The sequence below is a fragment of the Hoplias malabaricus genome, chromosome 13 (assembly GCF_029633855.1).
Source record: "Hoplias malabaricus isolate fHopMal1 chromosome 13, fHopMal1.hap1, whole genome shotgun sequence".
Classification (NCBI taxonomy): domain Eukaryota; kingdom Metazoa; phylum Chordata; class Actinopteri; order Characiformes; family Erythrinidae; genus Hoplias; species Hoplias malabaricus.
In genome coordinates, this window is record NC_089812.1 from 31,202,603 (window position 1) to 31,229,264 (window position 26,662).

Here is a 26,662-nt window from a genome sequence, read left to right on the forward strand (position 1 = left end):
CGGAGTTTGTTTCTTAAGCAGAGGAGCTGTGCCACGGTGGAGGCCACAGCGGTGTTGAACACAGTTCCGCCGCTCCGCTGTGTCGGTGCAGTTCCAGGAAGCCGGAGCGCAGAGCTATGTGACCATCATGCCGTGCGATAGGCTGACAAGTGGGTCCAAGATGGCGTAGAAAGTAAAGCTAGGTAAGCGCAGACTTCCTCCTACACCTTTTTTCCTAGCGCCCCCAAAACATTAGGAACCGCTGACCCGTCTCTCTTCGGGGTCGTAATTACAGACAGTATCCGGTTCTTCGTGTGAGAAAACCTAGATGAGCTCTGCGCTTCTGCGCAGGAGCTTTCGCAGCACAATAAGGGCCTTTAGCGACTCTCCGTTGCCGTTAGCTCGTTCGCTAAAGCTACGACAGTCTCCGAGTTAACGTTTCTGGTTTTCTCTGACTCGTCCGCGGTCGTGTTCAAGCTGCCAGCTCGTTGTTTATTGTGTACGTTTCGCTGTTTGGAGTCCGGGTCTCCGTGAACACGACTTACGGGGGCGTCAGCAGCTTCAGGCCGTGAGAAGCAGCCCTGCCACAGGCAGCTAAAGCCCGCTACAGCCCACAGAGAGACCGGCCACATCGCCGCTAAAACCAAACCGAGTCTGGGAGCCGCGGTACTGTTTATACTAACACATCCACGGGCTCGGAAAGAACGAAAGACTGATAGTGGATGAACTTTTTAACGCCCCAGTTTAGCTCAGGTTTTGTTATTTAGACGGGGCTTTATGCAACAGACACCAAGCTGAAGTTGGCTTATTATTTGCCAGACCCGTAGTCGAGTTTTCCGTTCCACCTTAAATGTTACAGCTCAGCGCTCCTCTGTTTAAGGTGGAACAGCAAATATAGCCTCGTACAAACTATATTTAAAGAACCGAGGGTCACGGAACAGGTTAAAACAGTAAAGCAAACCTGGCCAAAACCCTGAGGGAAGGAACCGTGTGTGCGTGCTACACCATTTAAGGTGGAACGGAAAATTCTACCTCGTTAAAAACAGTCTTAACACGTTGAAGTCTCAGTAGGGCGACACAGTTAAGACAAAATAAAACTCCCCCAAAAGCTTGGGATAAGGGCCAACGTTTAAGGTGGAACCCCAAAAAATATTCGGTGTCCAAATCTGAGCGTTGTTGTAAAGCGAAATCTCAATCACTGGCGTTCAGATAACGGCTAAAGTGAGGTTTTGCTCACGTTCCTAGTTCGTTGTGAGGTAAACTGCTTCTGCAGACGTTAAACTTTTAAAATAGCGGACATTATTAATGATAAGTTCTAGTCTAATATATGATAGCATTTTCGGTGTAGTTTGTATTAAGTTTTATTCCCTGTACATTGTTTTAGAATCTGACTTTTAACCACAGTGTGTCGTTGGCTTGGTTTTGTAAGAGCTGTTTAAAACACTCGGGCTCCTGTTTTTAACTGTCACAACTTTTAAGGTGGATCCACAACTTCAGCCTCAAACAAATAAGACTCCTTAAGGGTTAGTCGTCCCATACAGCTTCAGGGAGAAAAAAACGAAGCATTAAAAGACACCCCAGTTACTCCTAAACTCTTAAAAGATTATAAAATGGAAAGCTTATACGTTTAACAGTCAGTGGCAGGGGCTGCTGGGATTTGGGACTAACGGTAAGTGTCCTAGGTTCACGACGCCTTGTTATCAGATTGCCTTCTCTTTGTGGTGGTACAGTAAGACTAATGTAGGTTGTTGTTTTGTTTTGTTTTTTTTTTTTTTACACTCTTACTTGATGGACATGCAACACACGCCCACACACATACGGACAGGACATCTATTATTAACTGACCCGGAATCCAAAGATAGGCTGTTTATATTTTTCTAAGTCTCTTGTGTTGCCTTTTTTGGTGTGATCACCGTTGATTAGATGCATGTACACTATAGTCTGTGGTATAATGTGTTGTTGATACACAGCGACATCGATTTTCAGGGTCTAATCTAGATTTACCCAATTTTCCGCTTATTCGAGACAAGGATCCCACATGTTGTGGAAAAGTCGGAAACCTCCAGTCTAGCTTTCCCATCGTGGATAATATCCAGAAATATGATGACAGTTAAAAAGATCTGTACATGTATGTAGTCATCTGAGGCTGAATATTTCAGTCATGGACACTCTATCTGCTGAAATGTCTCGTGGACAGATGTGTGTTTAAGGGTCATGGTGTTCCTTTGAGAGCACATTATAGGATGTAGACTTGGGGACTCAGGCGATACGTTTTTTTCGGACGTTCTTATAAGCCTAATGTCGCTAACAAACACCAAACAAACAGTGACCTAGTTCTTTACTGTAAATACATGCCCAACACTTCATTTTTCTTAAACCACTTGTTCAGACTTATCAGTGTGGTTTAAGGGACAGTGTGTGACTTAGTCTTAACTTTTAAAAATGAACAAAACTTGTGTAAATAAATGCAGAATCCAGGAATTCTGTACACCAGTATTGTTTACGTAATTATAGTATAGTTAAATCATGTTCTGTTCTCTTGACTGTTGCTTTTAGAAGTTTTCATGGAAGATGAGAATTATATATCTAAAAAAATAAATCGTAATTTTATACAAGGAAACATGAAGCTAAAACTACAATTAAATCCATGTTAAAGTATTTGGTTTGGAGCCCATATTGTAGCTATCATTTTAAGTAAAATGTATGATATTTTCTGCTTTAGTTGTATTTATTTTTTTAAGAACAGATACAGTAGTATTAAAAAAAATACTGTAAGCCTCCCTTTGTTGTGATGGAATCAGAAGCTGTGTCAAGTCTGTTTGATGCTCTTGATGGGAAGAGTAACAACACTCAGGAAGTGTGAGTTCATGAACTTTCATTCATGTAAACGGAAGGCTCATTTGAGATGCACTATGTTTGGAAAATATTAAGATTTATGAATTTGTCTCTGGTTTGCTTGTTGATAGCTAACCCACTGCTCTGCTGATGTACAGCTAAAGTCTGTTAAACAACAAGATGCTGTTCCCTTCACAAGTATCGGCCTTGGTTTTTGGTCTTTTCTGTGTTGTAATATACATTTCAGCAATCCATGCTGTCTTAGGCTTTGTGCATGTAATCAGTGAAAACCGAATAACTTAGTGAGGAAAAATATAAGTTGCACAAGTTTCTTGCACCATTTTGAAGATGATAATACATTAGATAAATTCTATTTTGCCATTGCTTAGTACAAGGCGATGAAATGTGGAGTGTTACTGATTATAATGTTTTAAACTGGAAATTTGGAAGACTAGTTGGAGAGGCATGGTTATAATCCAACTGAGTCCAGCTGGAAGTTGCAGTAATAAACTGATTTGCCTGGAAAAGGGAAAATGACTCCAGTCTCTCGTCCAAGATAGCTACTCTGAGGCTTGATGACTTCACATCAGTCAGTCCACAGCAGCTGTGTACGATGATTTTAGGCATGGCATGAATACCAGAAGTATGAGGAGAAATATTGATCTGACCTGATTTTAGCTAAACTCTTTTTGAAAATATGCAAATGGACCACTGTTTATTCCACCGTTTTCTCTTAATAATCAGTCAGTGTTATAGCTGTTCTATGTATGATGTCTTAGACAAGTGCTATGTCTCATGAGTTCAAAGTTTCTCACAGGCCACACATTTGGAATGCCACTCCAACAGACAACTTCACAGTCCGGTTCCTTCCCAAATTAATTTCCTTTTACCGGTTGCTTTAATCAGAAATGTGCAAAAGCAATCAAGACCTGGGCCAAAGTCCATGCATGATAAATCAATGTAATACCTTGGTGATGTTCTATCATGTCATTTAACAAAAAAATAGTTCAAGTTGACGTTATACTACTTTTCCACAATTATTCGTTCTCTGGGGTCTTGATGAAAAGTCTGTGGCATGTTTTGTCAACATATTACAAGGCTCAAACAAAACAGTACCGTTTCTCTCCTTGTTTAAACAGCTTTTTAAAGCTTCGATGCCTGTTCCTTTAAATGAGGACGAGTCACTGTTTACCCCAGATTGAGCACACAGGTGAAGTTCTGGTTTTTAGACGCTTTTGCCTGATTCTCTTCTCTGTTCTCATTTTCAACGTTATTGCACTCACTGAGTCTGGTTTCTTGCATAAATGTGTCCAGTTCTCCTACTGCAAATGAATACATAGATGCTTGGGGCTTCTGTAAGCCAGGTCTGTTTCATTGCTAGACTTAATTTGTACGTTTCTCCTCCATACTGTGTATCTTCATCAGACACTCTGTCCCAGAGTCATGGAGGACAGGAGGCCACAGAAGTCATGTGAAGAAGCCATTGGATCATTAGTGAGGCGGGAGTATGAGGCGGCGGTGGCTCACAGCACGGAGGCCTTGCTGGCCTTGGGGTCGTACCCCCTTACACCCAACACGGTCCTCCTACGCAGACGGGCTCTTCTTTACAGGATTGCAGCTCTGCTTCAATTGGTGAGTCCCTTGGTGGCCAGCTCCATGATTCAAAATCACTAGCATTAATGCTCTTTGTATTAAAATCGCGTACTTATCTAGTGCCTTTGTTTTTATAAAGTTGTGACTCGTGAAACCATTTTCGTTGACTTGGATTGCACACAAAATCTGAATTCACATTAATAAAAAGCTGTACGTAATGAGAAACAATTGGCATTTGGAATTTATTTATTTATTTATTTATTTAACTGAACAGCTGGCAGTGGTTTGGATGCAGAATGTTTCCTCATGCTAACAAAAAGACTGAATAAGCTAAAGCTAAGACTGGGCGTCCAGTCTCAGGGCTGAAGGGCCTATTTGAAGTGTTCATATTCAAATGCTTTATAATTAAGATGGTAAACACTCAGTGATCTCTTCTGTAGCTGGAATGGTCTATTACTGAGCTAAAGCATAACTTCCGATGTATCCTCTTTTATACAGAAGGACTATGATCAAGCTGATGAAGACTGTAAGCATGGTGAGTGGACACTGCTTTTCACTTTGAAGAAATGTTTTTCAGTGTTTCATTGTTTTTAAAATGACAAGTGGCAAACTACAAGATAAAGTATAAAATTGAACGTTTTTTCTGACCGTGGGCAGTAAAATAAAGTATTGATGTGCCCTGCATGCAAGCTCTGGTTTTGTCAAGTACTTCATGGCCTTTAATGATTCTGGTTCCTTAGGAAAAAATTACAAGTATAACTCAAGAATGTGGGCCAGGTCCATAGCAGTGGCTCTATAAATCCAAGACTGGATTCATACTGAAGGTTAGACTTGGTCATGTATTGCTCTGTCTGTGTGTATTTTAGTGCTTGCTGAGGAGTTGGGGAAGGGAGAGGGGAGTTTCCGGGCTGGGCTTCATAATATGTTGCTGGATGGAAGTCTACAGGAAGTGTTCAGCATTCTCTCAAAAGCTCTGTATGGAGAGCCACTGGTAAATGTGTCTAATTGTCAATTATTTTCCCTAAGAGCTGCACTGTGGTTGAGTCACATTTTGAAAAGTTTGATGTTAATGGCTACTGTAGTGTAATAAACATGATCAGACTAAAGATAAAGATGTAAAACTATTCTAATATGGTAGTGTGGTGCATGTAAGATTAGGAGGAGGTTCAGAATTTGTAATAAGATCAACTGCTGGTCAGATATCAATGACTGAGTAAATCAATTAAGTTGGTGCAAAGGTTATAATATTTCTACATTTTCAAGTTATTTTATATAAAGGTTAGTCATAGTCATGTTGCAAAGCTTTGAAAGGAGTTATGTTTAGTATTCTTCAACAATTTATTTTAAAACTTGTTTCATAATAACTGTCCTGATTGATCATGGAAGCTGAACCCCTGAAATCTGTGATGCTTTCAGTCGGGTAGATAACTGCCTCCAGTACACTTAAATATATCGCCTAATTAAAAAAAAGAAATCTCTCTTTGTTTTCTAAGAATGGAATCGTGGCAAAGGACATGACAAGACTGAAAATACTCCTTTCTGAAATTGAAGTAAGTGTTTGCAACTTTCAGAACCGTCATATCTGCATCCTGTACTAGAGATTGATCTCTGCCAAATGAGGCATGTCTAAACAAGTTTCAGCTTTGTGCCTCCTTCCATTTTAGTCATGCAGGGAGAAACACCGCTGCCTGACTTAGTATTTTAATTTTGTATTAGCTCAATTGTGTAAGGCTCTGGGGTGATTTTGGGACTTTTTTCTGAAATATGAGTTTGAGTCATGACGCTTGTTTTGAATGGCAGACTGTAGACGATAAGATGGCGACTGAACTGCCAGAGGAGAGCGAGGAGGGTGAGTTTCCTGTAGTGACCATATTGGTTTCACAACAAAATTCAAAACTCGTTTCAGCACTGGTCTTATGACTCGTGGAACTGCTTGGGTGTTTGTACTGACGTGGTTTCTCTCTCTTTCCCTTCCCGTTTGTCTCTTGATCTCTGGTACGCCTGGCTCTTGGAGCAGATGTTCTTGAGGGCTGGCAGTTCCGACCCCCACCACGAGGGGTCACTAGCAGTGAGGAATATACGCTGTGCAAAAGGTACACCTGACTTCTCTGCTTCTGTTTCTGGATTTGAATGTTCACATGTACTTTGATAGTTGATGTTTACACAGAAAAATGGCAGAAATAAATGGGGATATTTTCTGGGAATTACTCGTGGATAGAGGTTCAGTTCAAGGTTAAAACAGAACTGAGTGTGGCATAAACTACTTCAGACAAGAACTCCAACTTTGAAGCTGTCACATAACTGGCATAACTAATGTTCAGGTGTATGAACACAAATACAAAAGAAAATAGACTTTAGCTGTTTTCCTCGTCCAATTTGAGTGGACGTTTCCATCCGTACTCTGTTCTACACCACACAATTCAACCGTAGTTTGCCAAATATCTTTGATATTTACGAGGACAGATTTCTATGCTGCTTTGTATTGAATAAGGGATATCATTATATCAATATCTGAGGTTTTCAGCACTGTACTCTGCATAATTTCACAGTTTTTGGCACATAATGTCACTGCCAACCGATAGACTGGTTCACAGTACCAAACTTTGGTGGTCTTCAGCCAACAAACGAAGTGTGAAAAATGCCTCAGGCGTTCTTAAAAAGAAAAAAAAAAGAAAAAAAAAAAAACAAGCTAGCAAACTAACCTCAGATCAGCACCCGAGATTTCACCTCTCTGTAGTATTTGTAGTTAGAAAACCTTGAGATCTTCCAAAACACAGCAGGTAAAACAAACTACTCAGGAGAATGGATAAACGTTATGTGCAATCATGTAAAAAGACAGCACCACTGCACCTGCCACACAGATCCAATAAACTTCACGTGGTTTCATTTAAAAATGGTGAAAAAGTATAATAAATACACAATTTGATTAAAATTATATTATTTTGTTATTTTGTTCGAAGCTGGTTCTTTACAAGCTTCAATTGTTTTAATGTTTTTTAATGGCATGGGGGTATTGCCATAGGATGTGCCCATATTTATTTATATTGCCTATAGTTCATTTAGTAGTGTTGTAGATTTGGAGGCCTTCAAGTTCTAAAGTAAAGTTGTGGTGATTAGATACAAGTATATACTGAGATATCATCAGAACATAACACATACAATTGAGAGCCTTTTAAAACGGTTTTTGCTTACTACCTGGGGTTTACTGAGGTTGGCAGCCTTCTCTTTCAGGTTTGTTCATATGAAATCACCCCAACTAAAGGTTCCAGTCAAATCTTAAATAATATCGTAAGCACTAAGTACATTTTTTATATGGTACTTTAACACCAACCTTTGTTGGTCCAGACATTTTGGTCTGAATCAAAATAGCAGGTGTGAAAGGTGCCTTGGGCAATGTTTTAGACCAAGGAACTGAAATTAGCTCAGATAAGTAAGGTGGTCTCAGTCTGGATCTTACTGGATAACTTGATAACAGTGACCAGGCAATTCACTTCTTGCTGTCACTCCAAAAGATAGTATGAAACATGTAAAGGGTGTGTAGGTTGTATGCGAGATGTAGGTGTGTATATATATACATGATGTTACAAAACATGAAGCTTGGTTCGCACCATGTTCTGGACTTTCAGGTGTAAAAAAACGCCCTTAAATTTGAGACAGGACTAACGGAAAAAAAGCACTGCATTTGGAAATATGAGATGGATTCAGTAGTTCTGTTTATGTTAATCCTAACAGAGGACTTTGTGTAGTGACCCTTATTTCATAAATAAATGTAAAAAATAAATAATAATGTGTATTTTATGTTTTATTGTTTGAATGCAATTATTTATTTTTAGGTTTCTGGAGCAAGGATTATGTAGGTACGGGGCTCAGTGCACATCAGCCCATTCTCAGGAGGAGCTGACTGAGTGGCAGCGGCGTTATGCCTCCAGACTCATCCGTCTAAAGCAGCAGCAGGAAGGGAAACATTACACTGAGAACTACATGGAGGCACTCATTGAGAAGTGGATCAACTCGCTTACTCCAGAGAAAGTGGTATGATGTTCAGTCACGGTTCATTAGTTGATCCTCAATACACTTTCACTGTCGTTCAGTGCAACAGTAATCTAGCACTGGTGGAGATGAGGCTTTTGATATGATTTTAAAGGCTAAGTACCACTTAATGGACCTCCGTGAATATTTCACATTATTGTAGTTACTGACATATATAAGTATGAATTAAAATGAAAATAGCAGCTTAATTTGCTTTAAAACTGACAATTTTATTAAATTGACGGAAACACCCGAGCTCGCTACGGAAATTCTTGAACGCAACCGTGACGTCATTGGTGGACAACAGCTGAACAACGTTGCGGTAAAACACCGTTATGACTGACTGTTGTGACAGTATCTAGCTAAATAACCAACATTATTCATGACATTAGCCTAGCAATAAGCTAAACTCAAATGTAGAGGTACCGTTATTCTTGTAAATGTGATCGAAGTCCAACTCGAATTCATCCGACACTATAAACCTCCATAATGCAGCTACGTAGCCGAGTATAATCTGAGCCACCGAGTTTAGCGAGTCAAGCTAACGTTAACTAACACCAACTAAAACAGGCGAAGTGAGTGTCCTTACCCTGTTTACCTCCATGTTACAGAGGCTCTTGAACACCTTTCGTTGGTTTCCTTACATGCCCATATTGTTGGAAAAGCGCCAGTGAAATGAGCTACAGATAACGGAGTGAGCGGATGGTCCTTTCCAAAGTGTCCGTTTAAAGTGGACAAATTTAGTCCATTTTCTGGATATTTTGGGATCTTTGGGCCATTTGTGCACAGATGTCCCACTGTACATTGAATGATTGCAGCCAAAAACAACACACCTTTTCATCATTTGGCATTAAATTAACTTCTAGAGTTGTTGTCCACCATCTATGTCACAGGCAAGACGCCTATTAGAGTTTCCAAACACCGTTGGGGGGGGGTTAAAATTTCTTATGCTATATAACGTGTAAAACTTGATTTTTTGACCCATGGGCATGTCTCAGCTTGCATTAAAACTTTAGCATGACTTTTCTCATCTTTAATAAAGTATTTTAGTTTTGAAAGTTTTTGTGCTGAAAAAATATATATGAAACATATTTGTGCCACAGATGCAAACAATAGACTTCCATGCTTTTGACGACATTCTTGAATCCAGTGCCAGCTGACCCTCGGTGATCGATGTGGTCAGACACAGTTCAGACACCTCTGCCATTTAAAATGATCTGTTAGTGTCACACAGTGTGTGTTAATGTCCTCTATTGATTTTTTTTTTTTTTTTTCCTCTGGTATCTTTGTAGCTGAATGACTGTGTGGATGGTGTTACAGTGGAACATAGCTCAGATCTGTCAGTCACCGTCAGCACCAAGAAATCATCCCATTCCTGGACATTCTCACTTTACTGCAAGGTAGGTGCTTTCAAATTTAGCATGGATAATCTGTGACAGTTGTAATCTTGTTAGGGGACAGTGAAGCAGAATTCTGAGATGATATGCGGCTTGAGAGCGGATGACTGGCTCAAGTTAAGTGTTGTGATGCGCTTGTAGTGTTGCCAAAATTGATATAGTTATTGATAAGTGTATCAAATCCAGGATGTTTTATAGGGGACTAGTCCTGTTACCTTTACCTTCATCCCAGCCATTCTGACCGTGGCTGTAGTTCTTGTCCTGGATAGATAATGGCACACCATGAGCAAACTTTATTTGTGTTTTTTTTTTTTTTTTTTACCGATAAAAGGTGTATTGAGGAGGAGTGGTGATCTTGGAAGTGCTTTTATATTGGCACTCCTTGAGCAGTGTGGGGTTAAGTGCTTAGCTCAAGGGGACAGCAGTAGGTAGCTGCGAAAGAGCAGCAACATTAAACCCAGCAGGTCTCCTGTACTAACAGTGAATCGTAATAAGTGTCCTTGGCTCAACTTGCAATCCCTTGTCTGTTGTGTTGAGTGGTGATGGGAAAATTGCACAGTGTTTTCTGATGCTAATCTTATTTTACGTCATATTTGTGCAGCCCTTTTTTAGGTTTTATTTGATGTTCCTTATTATATGTCTACAATTATTTAAAATTATGCTAATGCTACTTATTTGAGAGTGAAGTAAAGCTTGTAATAATTATTGCATAATTGCCTGAGTGCATTTGTTACAGCTGATTACAATGATTTAAGCTGATTGTTATTAATTTTGTGCATTGTCCATTGCACTGATTTGATTAGATGTGAAAAATATAAGGCAGGATATAAATGAATTGGAAAAATACGTTTTTATGAATTTCTAACCTCTCAGTGGTCCATTACCTTTGCCATTACCTCATTTAGAAAGTAGTGATGACAAATGCTAACTTTCACTTGGAGTAGTTTAACAGTGAATGAAAACTAAAGCGATTAAAATTCCAATTGCAAATTATAGCGCAACCCTGGGTACCCTGACTGGTATTCTTGTCCTTGATATAGAGCCCACAGAACTGACTCATGCTCTACATGCTAATCTGCCTACATGACTAACCCCCTCCTCTGCCTGCTGTTTGCAGCCTGCCCGCACCCTGCATAGGATTGCCCTGCTCTACGATGCCAACCGGCCCCATTTCTCCATCATGGCCGTGTCAGCAGGCGACACCTCTACCCAGGTACCTCAGCAGGTCTGCGAGAGCGGTTGTCAGGAATGGAGTGGAGCTTGCCTTGTGCAGAACGGCATGGATCACTGCCTCTACACCGTGGAGGTGGCCTTCAACACTGAGATCTTTGGGACCTTCCGGCAGACGGTGGTCTTTGACTTTGGCTCTGAACCTGTGTTGATGCAGAGGGTGATGGTGGATGCTGCGTCCATTGAAGGTATTAGAAGTCATAATGTGGAATTGACACTTTTCGAGAATCCAAAGACACATTTAAAATCATTAATACATAGAACATCCGAAGACAAGGAAGTGAAATAGTACAGGGGGCTCACAACTGGGAATATACAAGACTGAGGAAAACGGAAGCAGCTAACGGTAGTTCTATCATAGGGGGCAGCTGCAGTGTGTGTTGTTGGGCATTTTCTATCAACATCCAGGGCAGAGAACAGCGATAACATGAGACACTCCCAGCACTTTTCCACCAACAAGGAACCAGAACAGTATTATAACTCACGCTGGTCTGACTCCATGGTACAAAGAATAAACAATGACCCTATCATGACTCTGACAATTTATCTGTGGCTCTGGCACTGCATTCAGCCACAGCAATGCCCCCTCCTCCTCCCCAGCTAATGACGTACTCCTGGTTCCCCTCTAAATGTGTAGAAATGCGGGCCGGTTCACTGGATTCCAAAAATCCAAAAATCAGGAATGGAACTGGTTCAAGAACCAGAGTTCTTTTAGTGGAAAAACACTATCAGACAGCACACAGTGCCTCAGCTGAAGCAAGTTCCCTCAGACAGGGCACACAGCAGATAGCAGACAAGCGGTTAGCCGGTGTGCAGGGTTAAACAGCCATGACAGATAGAAGCAGTGGAAGCAAACAAGCAACAAATAGAAGTACATCAGTGTGCTTTAATCTGGAATAGATTCTTAGAAAGCATTCATTTTTACATATTTTACAAGAACACTGCTGGATTTCGCAAACTTCTGCATGTCACATTTTTTTGTAAGTGACTATATGGATACTGTAAAACCGTATTAATCAAATGTATTTCTTAAATTCCATTATATTAAGAGTCTTCTGAAAGCATGGAGCCGAGATACATGTTAAACTTTATATAATGCACATATTGTATCAACAATTAAGCTTGTGAATGACGATAGCTTTATCAATTTCCATTGTGAGATCATGTGACTTTTTATTGAATCGTTTCTAATGATGAAAGAAAACTGTGCTTGTTACATCTTGATGCTTTTCTCCCTTCTTGCAGACCTGGAGCATTTGTTGCAGGCCCGCCAGCAGCTCCTGATGACAGCGAAGCGCTGGGACTCATCCTGCAAGACCATAGTGGAGTTCGTCCCCAGTGAGAACATGGATCTGGAGCGTAGTCTGCTGAGCCGCTATCAGATTCCACTGTCTGCTGACCAACTTTTTACACAGTCAGTGCTGGACAAGAGTCTCACCCGTGAAAACTACCAGGCACGTCTCCATGATCTACTCTACATTGAGGAGATCGCTCAGTACAAAGAAGTCAGCAAGTAAGTAACTTTACCCCACAATTGGTTTTAAGGCGAGCTTCAGGAAGAAACTATCTAAACAGATTTAGTCAATATTTAGCAGAGGCAGAATGTTCCTGTAGAAAAGAATAAAAATCATTAATGTTTAGTCAGGCGAGGTTCATGAACTTGCAGTTTCTTGTTTGTTTGCTTTTTCCCAGTCCTAACCACTAGATGTCACAATTGATTCTCGTGGCATGTAAGGAGTGCCTCTGCCTTAGTGGTTTTCCAGTTGCCAAGGGTACGTGTAAGGAAAGCAGTTGTAGTTATGTAATTAGAGGGGAAAAATGGGAGCTCTGCCACATTTAATTTGATTTGGTAGTTGATATGAAGTTGAATGTGGTCTTCAGTTAAACAGCAGTAAAGTAGGAGTGTGGCGTAGGAGAGTCACTGTTATTCTCCAGAAATATATTACTTAGATGTCAAGTCAGTGTGTGCTGAAATGTGCTGTGTGTTCTCTGAGGTGGAATTCTGCAGTCTTTGCCAAACCTTCACTGTAGCACAAATTAGGTTTGTCATTTAGAACATGCTCAGGCTGCTTGGAGCATAGGTAATTTGAAGTCCAGTGACAGCAATGCCACAACAGATAAGGAAAACAACCACAGGCACCGCAAAAAAAGCAGATTCACCCCCCGAGTTTTGTTGTTTTGCTTTTTTGGAAAGGGCTTGACTCTCTGATAAATAGCAAAATCTCAGAGCCACAGTAACAAAAGCTTTTTTTTGTCTTTTCCCAGGTTCAACATCAAGGTGAACCTGCAGCTAGTCACCAGCTTTATGCTGACTGGCATCTCCGGTGGTGCAAAGTATGCTCAAAACGGACAACTTTTTGCCCGCTTTAAACTGACTGAGACGCTGTCAGAGGACACGTTGGCCGGCAGGTTGGTCATGACAAAGGTGAACTCTGTGCTTCTGTTGCCTGCGAGCCGGGAGCGGGCAGGACAGGGCCAGCACGCCAGTGCCAAGGAGCGTGTGTATGAAGCACTAATTGAGGAGAAGACCAAGGACTACATCTTCCTGCGCATCTGCAAGGACTGTTGTGAAGAGCTCAGTCTGGCGCCCGACAGAGAGCTACAGGTGGGATGCTGATTAGGATGCCAGTCAAACATCAACCTGTCAGTCAGATTTGTGAGCGAGCTAATCAGCCGTTGGTGATGTATGTCAAAAGAGTTCAGTTCCTTGATTGATTCACGTTGAAACCTCACACTGGGACCTTTTTCATTTCCTCAATAGTTTAGGGGGAAAAATATAAGAAGTGGCCCTATTCTTTATTATTTTTTTAGTTTTTATTATCTATAATTTTTTTAGTGAGCATTTTGGGCTAGATTCTGGCCTTCAGTGAACTACCCATGACTTGTCGTTGTCACATTTTTCAACCTCTTTTTTTAAATTTAAAATGAATCCGTTTGGCATTCGAGCTAAACCTGATATTTATGTATAGATAGATACCTTATTGTCAGATCCAAGACCTGAAATTTGTCTTCCATAAAAACAGTAGCTCTATTCGTTGTTATCTGTAATCGCTTATCCAGTTCATTATCGCGGTTGCATTAAGTATCCATAGACTCTTAGAACATTTTCTAAGGCATACTGGGGCGGCACGGTGGCGCAGCAGGTTAGTGTCGCAGTCACACAGCTCCAAGGACCTGGAGGTTGTGGGTTCGATTCCTGATCCGGGTGACTGTCTGTGAGGTGTGTGGTGTGTTCTCCCTGTGTCTGCGTGGGTTTCCTCCGGGTGACTGTCTGTGAGGATGTGGTGTGTTCTCCCTGTGTCTGCGTGGGTTTCCTCCGGGTGACTGTTTGTGAGGAGTGTGGTGTGTTCTCCCTGTGTCTGCGTGGGTTTCCTCCGGGTGACTGTCCGTAGGTGTGTCTGTGTTGCCCTGTGAAGGACTGGCCTCCAGAGTGTGTTCCCGCCTTGCGCCCAATGATTCCAGGTAGGCTCTGGACCCACCGCGACCCTGAATTGTATAAGCGCTTACAGATAATGAATGCATGAATAAGGCAAACTGGTATTTTGTCTGTTAGATGAAAAATTGTGGCTTTTCCTTTTTTTTCTCCTCAATTAGCTAATGAGCTATCATTAAGATTAGTATACATTATCATAGTATAAGAAAAGTATTTAATTGAATTGTTAGCCTGTACATTTTCCTAGTTTCCTAAAATGTATTATAAAGTATGTTCATTGTTCCAGATTTCATTTATTGAAAACCTCAGTGGTTTACACGTACTCGGGTACATGAAGATAAGGTATTTCACAGATCTTTGGCTGTCACAATCACTTAAGATGAAGTTTGCCATCTATCTTGACACCAGAGCTGCTAGATTGAGAACACTCTTTCCCACCTCCCCAAAAGCAGCCGGTGTTGCTTCAAGCATTAATTGAATTGTGATGGCTGAGTCCCAGGGCCCTTTTGTCAGAGATGAGCCCCATCCGTTTAGCAGGCTGGTCTCCAAAGAACAGGCTTTGGCCCAAATTACCCATGCCCTTTTTCTTAAAGGCAGGAAAAAGATCCCATTCATAAGTGCTGCTTCCAGCCTCACGCAACCACTTCTTGTACTTAAGAGGTTTTAAGGCTAGAGGAACCATTCCCTTTGTCATGTGGAATCCCTGTAGAATCCTCCATGGCTGCCTGGTGTAATTTGAAAAGCCTCATTAGTGGAGTCTAATGCACGCAGTTTTGCATATGAGCCTCTGGCTTGTTCGCTCATGCTAGTAAGCACATTGAACAAACAGTGAGGGCCCATAGTAATTAGCTTGCATTCAGAGATGATTGCTCTTTAAATTGCTCAAAGGTCTAATAGATAGGAAAGAGATGTAAAACCGCACTGTGACAATGCGGGGAGTTGAACTAGCAGGTGGAGTATATGTTCTGGAGTGTGTTTAAAAACGTTTCTCTGTGCTCTGCTAGGTGGAGCTGCAGTTCCAGCTCAATAGGCTGCCTCTGTGTGAAATGCACTATGCTTTGGACCGCCTCAGAGACAACAGTATTCTCTTCCCTGATATCAGCCTAACCCCAACAATCCCCTGGAGCCCCAACAGGTAAGACACAACCTTCTCAAACACATCGATGTGCCCTTCAACAAGGACTGAATAAAAATCTAATTTGCGTGATTATCCTTTTACCCTGTTATTGTTTGGGGTATGATGTAAGCTTATTTAGTTTTGTCGCTACAAGCTGTGAGGCTGATGTAACGAAAGCTTTTAGCCAGCTTAGCAAAGTAAAAGAAACTGTGCTGCTACTGTTCCCAGCTTTGCACATGTTTTTGTCACTTTTATTTATATTGGAGTGTCAGTAAACACAAGCAAGTCAGTTTAAGGTAGTGATAAACTAAATGAAAATACTTGGGCAAAACCTAAATGTAATTTAAGGACACACACAGAGCCAAAACCTGAGAAATGTTTCTCATAAAACCAGGAAATGGTTCTACTTTATCTGCATTATTCGGCTGCTGCTCAGACAGTTTTAACGCCATGGCAGCAGTCAGGGCAGGAAAGCAGAGGAGAGAGTGGCTTTGTTTCACTTTTTTATGTTCATGTCAGATTTTTAAATTTTGTAGGCCCATATACATGTTGGGAGAATAGAGATTGGCCCAATCATCACTTTAAATGTGTTTATATACATCTGCAATACACTAATTCACATCTATATTAAGCCCATCTGTGCTTATTTAATACATCACTAAAAGTTGAATATTACTCAGCCTCATGTTATCCACTGATCGGCTTGGTCCCCCACTGTTTCCCCTGGTGACATTTTCTCTGTGTTGTCCCACAACCCCAGAATATGTCACTACAAAACCAACAAAACAAACAACGCAACCAATTATTCATCTAATCCAAAAGCCCTTGTGACTCCCCTGGGAAGCCTGATTCCTTATGGCCCTAGTAAATCTGTTTATTTTTCCCCAAATTTCTGTTTTGGTTTTTGTTTTTTCTGCAGTTTTACAGTTTAACAAGGAATAGTAAAATTGCGCATTTGTGTTCACTGAAATTGCTGCTATAATTTAGCAACAGGGCGGCACGGTGGTGCAGCAGCTAGTGTCGCAGTCACACAGCTCCAGGGGCCTGGAGGTTGTGGGTTCGATTCCTGCTCCGGGTGACTGTCTGTGAGGAGTGTGGTGTGTTCTCTCTGTGTCTGAGTGGGTTTCCTCCGGGTGACTGTCTGTGAGGAGTGTGGTGTGTTCTCTCTGTGTCTGAGTGGGTTTCCTCCCGGTGCTCCGGTTTCCTCCCACAGTCCAAAAACACACGTTGGTAGGTGGATTGGCGACTCAAAAGTGTCTGTAGGTGTGAGTGAATGTGTGTGTGTGTTGCCCTGTGAAGGACTGGCGTCCCCTCCAGGGTGTATTCCCGCCTTGCGCCCGATGATTCCAGGTAGGCTCTGGACCCCCGCGACCCTAAATTGGATAAGCGGTTACAGATAATGGATGGATGGATGGACGAATGAAAAACTGGCAGTTTGTTTATTATTAACTGTTTGTACAGTGTGTGCAAGCCAAATGTTTTCTAGGACCGTTACTAGACATTGGTAAACACTAAGGATTTAACATTTGGGATATTGTTAGCTGATCCCGCCCTGACCATTGTTGGAGCCAGATGCCAGCAGCCAACTATCACTTCATCTAAACAGAAGTGGGGAATGCAGCACAAGTGTTAACAATGCATCACTCAAAACTAAGCTTGGAGAATTGTGTGTGTGTCAAGAACCTTTTAATAATATTCAAATTCTATGCATTTCCCTCTTTATATCTATTCTGTGGTTCCGCCCCAAGATGCAAATCAATTGGTTAATGGCACTAATACAGCTCCTCACCTTCACTGCAGGCAATGGGACGAGCAGCTGGACCCTCGTCTGAACGCCAAGCAGAAGGAAGCTATATTGGCCATAACCACACCCCTTTCCATCAATCTCCCTCCTGTGCTGATCATCGGACCCTATGGCACAGGCAAAACCTTTACGCTGGCCCAAGCTGTGAAGCACATCCTCAAGCAGCCTGACACACGGTGAGTTACCACCCTGTTGAGGTAAACTTCTCTAAACACGTACAACAATTTGTGAAGGAAAGCCACAGAGTGGTTTATTTTTGAGGATTGTGCAGAGCTCAAGTTTAAAATATTGCAAATGTCAAATATATATTTGCGTGCTGCTTTGTGTTTATTTATGTATTGTGTTTTCAGCGTCCTCATCTGCACACATTCGAACAGCGCTGCAGATCTGTACATAAAGGACTACCTTCATCCATATGTGGAGGCAGGCAATCCACACGCAAGACCTCTCAGGTAATTTCAAACACCCAAAACGACCCTGATGTGTGTGAGCATTCTCTTGTGTATTAATGTAATATTAAGACCTTTTAGCAGTAGATACAAGTCTTTTTTGATTTATGACGCTATTTTTCTAAACCTTTTTATAAGCGCTACACTACAAAAGTAATGCATGGTAAAATTTGATCAGCATATTTTTAATTGATTTGCATGCTTTTATACAATGGAACACTTACCTGAACCTGAAGATGTCTGTGGTTGATCAGGAAGTTCCTAGCCTACAGCAAGTAATTTCAGTGTATAATTAGAGGTTCATGTGAATATTCATGATTTCTGTAGCGTCAGTAATGCCAAGTGCGTAGAATAAATACAGCCCCTTTGTTCCCCCCCATCAGACTAATTGCATCATGATTTTAAAGGCTGTTTAACGAAAGAATCGTGAGAGATGAAGAATAAAGAGAGTTAAAAACAATCATATGATTCGCTTTCCTTAAATGCTGCAGTGAGAGGGGGGGGGGGGGGGGTGGGAGACAAACAAGACTACAGTTGCTATAGCAATACTCCTAAACTGCTAAACTTCACACTTTACCATATAAATTCAGCAGCTTACAGCATAAGGTTTCCAGGTGGCGCCCATGTTTGCAGATTACTGTATTTACCCTAATAGCCTAATTGTCACATGGAAAATTCTGGGTTTTCTCTGGGTGAACTGAACCATGATTCTCGTCCTGTGACAGTTTTTGACTGTGTGTTTTGTGCTTCTCCCTTGTGTGCGTATAGGGTTTACTTCAGGAATCGCTGGGTGAAGACCGTACATCCAGTGGTGCAGCAGTATTGCCTAATTTCTGGAGCTTACTTCACCTTCCAGATGCCCACACGGCATGACATAGAGCACCATCGAGTGGTGGTAGTGACACTTAGCACCTCTCAGTACCTCTGTCAGCTTGATCTGGAGCCTGGTGAGTGTGCATATGAATATGTTTTATTATTAAATTGGTAGTTTCTGGTTTGAGATTTAGCTGCATCAGGCCAAATTCTCCCTTGAGGTTGGCAGAGTAAAGACTTGTAATATTACAGACCTTGTCCAATTCTGAGACTTCAACATTCAGTTGAGTACAAGGAATATCAGAAACAAGCCAGAGTAGCTGTGATGTTCTTTATGGAATATTCAGTTGCCAATTAGTACTGAATATTTCTTTAGCTCTCACAGAGATAACAACCATATTCAGCTGCATAAGATTGTTGTTATTAACCAGTGGAGTGAGATTTACAGTAAACGCCCTCCCGGTTAAGATGCACTGGGATAATGTCTGAACTTTCACACACAAAATACATTTCCATGTCATTCACTGCAACAGGAGAATTTTGTGTACACGATTTCTGTGAGAATTTTTTTCACCTGCGAAGTTTGGCATTGAGTTCTACTTTGTTGATCTCTTGACACGTGAATTCATGTCCCCCACCAGCTGTTGTGGCTGTGTGTCCTCCGTACCAAGCTCTGTAGTGTGTTTGCGCTGTCTAAGGCAGCATGGACATGGCACTGGCTGCTGTGGTTTTAAAACTGGAATTTTTATACAACGTTTTTGCGTTGAAAAATACGTCACAGGCGAGAGTAACAGTAAAAGCAGAGCTAACCTTCTCAATCTTCTCTGTGAACTCATTTTTGTCGCTGCTGCTACAATACCAGTGCTCTTCAGACGTTAAACTGTTGAACCAATATGAAGGGCAGTTGACACTAGTGATTTGTAGCTACACAAAAAACAGTCCAAATTGAAATCAGCTTAAAAAAATGATCTACGATAGGGATCAGCTCACAAAACCCTGAACTGTTTCAACCCAAAAGTATAATAGTTTGTGCTCTGTCTTACTGTTATTTTTGGTTTTGCTTGCTTTCTTTGTCTTGTGCTCACTCCCTTTTGAGAAAAGATACAGCAAGCTGTTGTACAGAGCTTAAAACCGTGATGAAGACGATGCTTTTAACACATTCACCCAAAAGGCATGCGGTAGAACTCCTCCTCTTACTAAATTACTCGGGTGGAATTTTTTTTTCCCCCTGAAATCAGTGTTGGGGTCTGTAACAGTTTATTAGGAGAAGCTAATTCCTGCCTTGTATGTGTCTGCTCACAGAATCATCTGTTGCTAAGAGACCCAGCTTGCCTGTCTAACACGCTCAGCATCATTAGCTTCCACTGTCGGCTCTTCTCCTTTCCTCTCCCCCTCCGTTCTTTTTCTATTTATTATTTTCGTTTTTATTATTTATTATTATTATTTCTTCATTTTTCTCTCCCCCCACACACACCCTGTTCAGTAAGAGTCAATGCTACTAGAGCAACATGACTGAAACAAGCTCTTGGAGTTGCAGTATTGGCCAGAGGTGGCAAATGCACATCGGAGTGACACCTACTCAGTGTGGATGCAGATTTTCTTTTTTCTTTTCTGTGGGAGGCGGAGTGGACACAGGGTGTTTTTGTATATAGACTTTTGAGGTAGGAAAATGAGTTGTCTTAGAAATAATGCTAGCTTTACATCTTGAAACTGTTGTGAAACTTTTGCAGCTATTTTCATGTGTCTTTGTGTTTGGCAATTCAATAACGGCCAAAAGTGCCGTAGCCTATTTGATCCTTTCCTTTGTAAGCAAGGTTATGAGCTGATAATTTTCGCTTCATAACATTACTGAAGTCATCTATGATGCATCTCAGTGTTCCTAATATTTAGCTGTATAGATTTATCACGTGTCTGACATAATTAAAAATGGGTTTATACACAATTTTAGCATCATTAATACATTTCATGCTAATTTTTCAGTGCGATTAAAAAGGTGTATCCTTGTTTTACCACTCTGGGATTGTATATGTACAATTTTGTGTGAATATAGTTCAAAGGAGCAGTTTATGTACTTTATGACATCATAGGTTTAGTCACAAGATCGCCATCTGTTGCGTTACATCAAGCAGCATTTTTTTTAAAGTACTAAACTATGTTTAACCAGATGTTTTGTCATAATCAGTTACTCTTTCAAGTGTTAGATCGACAGGTATTTGGTTGAAAAGCGATTGGTTAAATGAATATTTACCCTTGTGCATGGGCCAATTACAGATTATTAACGGCCTCTCCTGTGAAGCTGTTTCTAATGAATATTTCATGCTTTGTGTTTGTCCATTCCAAGGGCTCTTCACACACATCCTGCTGGACGAGGCGGCCCAGGCTATGGAGTGTGAGACCATCATGCCGTTGGCACTGGCCAATAAAAGCACGCGTGTCGTTCTGGCTGGTGACCACATGCAGGTACAGAGATGGGCCTGTCACTGCTGAGAATGCGATCCCAAAATGGCCGTTCCTTTTCTGGGTGTGACCAATAAAGCAGTTTAGTAGCATGACAGAGATACATCACGACATTACAAGCTCTGCAACTGTTCCCTTATGTCTGCATCTATCAACCTCCTCGTGGTGATCAGCGTTTCTGCTTTTTGCATGACTACTGCAGGTTCTACATGCTGATTACAACTCTAGCCACATGAAATCTAAAACAATAAGACATCAGTAAAATGTAGTGTGTGTGTGTGTGTGTGTGTGTGGTGGGGGTTATGTATAGATAAAAGGTATATCTCAATACTTGACAAACTGTGATGCTAGTTGATAAATCTATTAAATTAATGGAAACTTTTCTGAAATATTATCTAATAAGAGTGTGGCTAAGAAATTTGGGTACTACTAGATGTTAGGTTGGACATTACATTCTCCGTTACCTTTCTGAATGGAAGCCAGAGGAGAAGAGGAAGTATCAATCTCAGCAGACAAGTACAGTACAGCACAGCAAACAGCCAGCTAATGAATTGCCCTTTAGATGAAACCCTCATATCCTCCCTCACTTCCGTCAGCCTTAATTATTCAGGTCTCACTTCTCGTGTGCTTTTACCTCTGCTGTCTGAGTACTGGCTGCAAAGGTGGGCTACATCAGACGAATACAGTTTAATGGTAGACTAGACTGGTTCTCCACTAGTTGGTAGGTGGAAATGTCTAATGTTAATTTGGACATTTAGACCCCCCCCCGTCTGTTTTTGTTAATAACTTAAACCTCCAATGTTCCAATACCAATTTTACCTCACCTAGTCACATTTAAGATATTAATACATGTGCCAAACATCAATAATATGATGCATATTACATTTAAATTGCATTTTAGTTCTGCTTGATTGTGCCTTTCATAGTAAGAAACTGAGCTGGATATTTTTGCATATACAGTGGAACCTCTACTAACGAACTTTCCAAGATACGAACCGGGCATTAAATATTTTTTTGCCTCCACCAACGAACCATGACTCTAGAAACAAACCCGAGCCTCCTCCGAGCCGGCGGCTGGAAATGTCCACTGACCTCAATAGGCGAGTCTCCCAGCGCCCAGACTTGAGTGAGCTTTTAAGATTAGCACATTGTAGCTTTAGCAATTTAGCATTAGTGTAAATAGCCGACATCGAAATTTGTGCTAAGTTAAGCCGTATCTACGCTTCGTCTCCCCACATTCACCCACCTACTCTTCGTTATTCCACCACCCCCCACCTCCCGTCATACAGCCAGGGCCTGTGTTACTGCTCCAGCCAGTCGTCACGTCTTCAAGGTAGCGATGTGTAACCACTTTAAACTTTATTTTTTTAATTACTGTTACCACTGTATTTCTCTTTTATTTTTAGTAACGCTACATGTATTTTTTTACTAATTTGAGAGTGTTGTAAACATATATCAGTGCAAAAAGGGTGACTTTCGGGGTGGGGGCTGGAACGCATTAATTGCTTTTCCCTTATTTTAAACGGGGGAAAATTGATTCGAGAAACGAACTTTTCCACTTACGAACCGGGTCACGGAATGGATCAAGTTCGTAGGTAGAGGTTCCACTGTAGTTACATATGTCTTTATTAAAGACAATTAATTGCAGCTTCACTGCAATAAAGCAATAAACTATCCACCGTAATCAGTTGATTTAAAAATGTTGTATTTTTATTTTAATGCTTGGACCTTTATCAGTTGGTTTGTAACAATTCCACCTCCATAAATGTCAAAATAATTTGAAGATTATTAGCTTACTAATGACTGACATTGATGCGTCAGCTAGAGTAAGAGAAATTAAGAAGCTAAGAGTAAGAGATGTTGCTAAAATCTGATCAAACAATAGGTGACTTTCTCTTTTTCTGACTGTGTGATATTCTCATATCTCTCTCCAGCTGAGTCCGTTTGTATATAGCGAGTTTGCGCGAGAGAGGAACCTGCATGTGTCTCTACTCGACCGACTGTATGAGCACTATCCTTCCGAGTACCCCTGCAGGATCCTGCTGTGTGAAAACTATCGCTCCCATGAGGCAATCATCAAGTAGGTGTGAACTTTTTCACATCGCTCTTCCTGAGGGTGTGCTGCTGTGTGGGGACACGCATACAAACACACAAATTAGATATGGAATATCTCTCTCTCTCTCTCCTCTCTCTCATTTTTTCCTCATCTGTCACTTCCCACTGACACATACACCAACACACACAGGTAGCAGTTTTAACACATTTTGTCCTAATTCCCCCGACTCTCCTCGCAGTGGTCTGTTTACAGAGAGAGTTGGCAAAACATAGCTTCTGCAGCACATCACACTCAGAGTTTGCAGATGAAGTGCTCTGGCTGCATTCTGGTCAAAATGAAAGTTCCCTTTGCCTGTTTGTGCTTTTTGGAAGTCTGCGAAGAGGAGCAAACTGTCCTTGATTGGTGTTCATGAGCATTGAAATGATAATTAAAACAGATACCTTGAATGTCTTCTGTACTAAAATTTACATAGCATCTGTTTGTGATGAATCATTTAGCATATAATCTACATATTGTGGCATATCTTCTCAGGTTTAACAGGGAAGTTAAACAATGCATAAATAACTTTCCTGAGAGTTTTTCCAACACTGTGTTGCATTATATGAATTAAATTGTTTTCCCCCCTGTTTGTAATAATTTAAAAAGACTTAAGACTTCTGTAGTTTTTTTAAAATCATTTTGATTACCTCTTTGCTAAATCTAACTCTTGTAATCTATTATTGCCGACAGACCTATTAAAGGGCAGTCGCTTGTATGTGAAGATTTCTGTGTAGTTAAATGTTATAGAAAGATTGCTGTCTGTTAAATGACCTTTATGAAACAACCAATGCTGACTATGTAGTTTGCTTCTGGCGGCTGCAGCTATACGTCGGAGCTGTTTTACGAGGGTAAGCTGATGGCCAGTGGCAAGCAGCCTCCCCATAAGGACTTCTACCCTCTGACCTTCTTCACGGCCCGTGGGGAGGATGTACAGGAGAAGAACAGCACGGCCTACTACAACAACGCTGAGGTCAGTTGTGGCATACTTTAAAACTGTACTTTTGAAACATATGTTTGTAATCTTAAATATTTTTTATTTTATTAGATTATATATACTCAGGATTTTTATTTCCTCACTATTGTTCAACTTCAGGAAGTGAACAGAGAGTTCCTGTACATCAGTGGCATTATTAATTATTTATTTTTATTATGTAAACAATAACTTATGAAATCTATCCCAATGGATTGAAAAATTAAAGTAGCCATTGGAACAAGTATATTTAGAGGAGGTGTCTATGTTGACCTTGTGTGGGTAATACTGACCCCCCCCCAGTGTTGTAATTCTATTAATAATTGTGCAATCATATTGCATTTTCACTTAATTTTGCTTTAATATTAATGCCGTTTGGATATCCTTCAGCCTTAACGGTGTCGTAAACAGTTGTCGCCATGTATGTGCTTAGGTGTTTGAGATTGTGGAGCGTGTCGAGGAAATGAGGAGGAAATGGCCTGTGGCCTGGGGCAAGCTGGACGAGGGCAGCATTGGTGTGGTGTCCCCCTACGCTGACCAGGTCTTCCGCATCCGTGCTGAGCTCCGCAAGAAGCGAATGCCTGAGGTCAGCGTGGAGAGAGTGCTCAATGTCCAGGGTGAGTGTGGAAGCACACCGAGAGTGGACCTCTCAACTCTTCTCGCTTCCCAAAAAAAACGTATTTTAGATCGTTTGATTGTGTAATTAGTTTTGGGACTGACTGAAGCTACTCAGTGGTCATTTATGTGTAGTGTAATTATGTCTGTAATTAAAAGGGAAAAAAGAGCCCTTTGGTTTGGGACTGTAACATATTTGCGGCTCTATTTTGATATGGGTTGTCAGTTCGCCCACTTGCTGTTGAAAATCAATTGCCCTAGACTGGCATGACGAGTCAAGAAGAGCAAGAGGAATGATTGCATGGTGTTTAAATGCTTTGAGTTTTAGTACGCTTGCTGGAGCAGCAGTGGCTGAAAATTTAGATTGGTTTGTGCATAATTGATGATATGTTTGACTACCTGGGCTATTGCACTGAAATTGCCTTTTGAAGGAGTGCAGGTCCTCAGGTGCTCATTCCCATAGTAATAATATGAAATAATCCTTGGTTTTGTCCTGTGGTAATGAAGGCGAACCACTTTCGCATCTGAAATCTTCACATCCGAAAAGGTTTTTCTATACCACACCCCCTCAGAACGATCATTTTACTGAATGCTATCATTTTTACCACTATTCCCAAATACAGTGTGCCTAGATAATACTTCATTATATTCTCCATTCCTTACTGCTCCATGTCATTGTCAGTAAATTTGACTTGTCATTTTTGTTCTTCTCCTTGTAGGCAAGCAATTCAGAGTGCTATTCCTGAGCACTGTTCGCACCCGACACACCTGCAAGCACAAGCAAACCGCCATCAAGAGGAAGGAGCAGCTGGTGGAGGACTCCACGGAGGACCTGGACTACGGCTTCTTGTCCAACTATAAACTCCTGAACACTGCCATCACACGTGCCCAGTCCCTGGTGGCCGTTGTGGGAGACCCGATAGCGCTGTGCTCCGTAGGGCGCTGCAGGTAATAAGGTTCAGTCAGTAAAGCCGTCCACACGTCGGTCACTCAGAATTAATTATTTTAAACTTGCCTTAGGTCATGGGGCAAGCAATGAGTAGATGAATTGTTTTCTGCTGTCATATTTGTAGAAAGGCTGAATACATTTATAGCAGGGGAAGAAATAACTGCTGTTATTTTGGAGAATATTATGATTGCCATTATTAATTGCAAGTGCAAGCAATTACTGGATTTTAATTAGTAATCACAGCACAGTGCTGGTGCAGAAACAGCTATGATTTGTCAAGCTGCCTGAACACCTGTGATGATAATTCTCCCAGAACGTCTGCCATTGATCAGTGTGCTCGCAGGACACATACTGAAAAGTCTTGTGATTGATTGAAGTGCTCATGTAATGTGCTGGGAACTCAAAAGTATGATTGTGATGCAGCAGGCAACGTTACTGATTAAGTGCATTAACTGTATCCTTTCCCCAGCAAGCTAATTTTAACCAAACTTTAATTAGTGCATAGTTTATTAACTGTGATTTTGTTGATAGAGATTCATTAATTGGGTTAATTGGGCAGCCATAACAAGAAGCTCTAGCTGAAGACTCAGAAGAAGCTGCTAGCACTGCTGAGTGCTTCCCTCACACTGCTTGGTGTTTTTGGCGATAGCTTTCACTGTGGCGCTGGACTAAAGAGGGCCGAGTGCTCTCTCAGCTTCCATCCCAGATCTCAGCCTGGCCTGGTATGTTCCAGCCTCATGCTGGGCCCTTTAGCGTCAGGAGCTAGCGAGGAAAACATAAACACACTTGGCACCTTCTTTCCCCCAGTGTGGCGTGGGAGGGAGATGGTGTGAAGCTACTGCACTTGCCACTGACGGACTGATTTACACTGGCTGAGAGAGTGCTCCCATTTGGCGC

The 26,662-nt window shown here is 41.3% G+C and overlaps 1 protein-coding gene across 3 annotated transcripts in view; it reads left to right on the top strand.

Annotated features, from left to right (window-relative positions):
• The window catches only part of helz (helicase with zinc finger), a 51,018-nt gene continuing 24,356 nt past the window's right edge, over positions 1-26,662 (top strand). Inside the window, exons 1-22 of one of the 3 annotated variants that reach the window (XM_066641841.1) lie at positions 1,572-1,648; positions 3,954-4,024; positions 4,240-4,446; positions 4,906-4,942; positions 5,274-5,398; positions 5,901-5,957; positions 6,208-6,256; positions 6,425-6,500; positions 8,241-8,439; positions 9,729-9,836; positions 10,951-11,251; positions 12,309-12,576; positions 13,329-13,668; positions 15,501-15,631; positions 17,414-17,593; positions 17,768-17,869; positions 18,635-18,813; positions 21,021-21,139; positions 23,071-23,216; positions 24,054-24,201; positions 24,635-24,818; positions 25,536-25,764. In XM_066641841.1, the coding sequence (XP_066497938.1) occupies positions 4,258-4,446; positions 4,906-4,942; positions 5,274-5,398; positions 5,901-5,957; positions 6,208-6,256; positions 6,425-6,500; positions 8,241-8,439; positions 9,729-9,836; positions 10,951-11,251; positions 12,309-12,576; positions 13,329-13,668; positions 15,501-15,631; positions 17,414-17,593; positions 17,768-17,869; positions 18,635-18,813; positions 21,021-21,139; positions 23,071-23,216; positions 24,054-24,201; positions 24,635-24,818; positions 25,536-25,764 (3,167 nt within the window). In that variant the 5' untranslated portion in view covers positions 1,572-1,648; positions 3,954-4,024; positions 4,240-4,257. Of the gene's footprint in view, positions 183-1,532; positions 1,649-3,953; positions 4,025-4,239; positions 4,447-4,905; positions 4,943-5,273; positions 5,399-5,900; positions 5,958-6,207; positions 6,257-6,424; positions 6,501-8,240; positions 8,440-9,728; positions 9,837-10,950; positions 11,252-12,308; positions 12,577-13,328; positions 13,669-15,500; positions 15,632-17,413; positions 17,594-17,767; positions 17,870-18,634; positions 18,814-21,020; positions 21,140-23,070; positions 23,217-24,053; positions 24,202-24,634; positions 24,819-25,535; positions 25,765-26,662 lie in introns of those variants that run through there. The other 2 variants (XM_066641840.1, XM_066641842.1) reach the window with 2 other exon arrangements.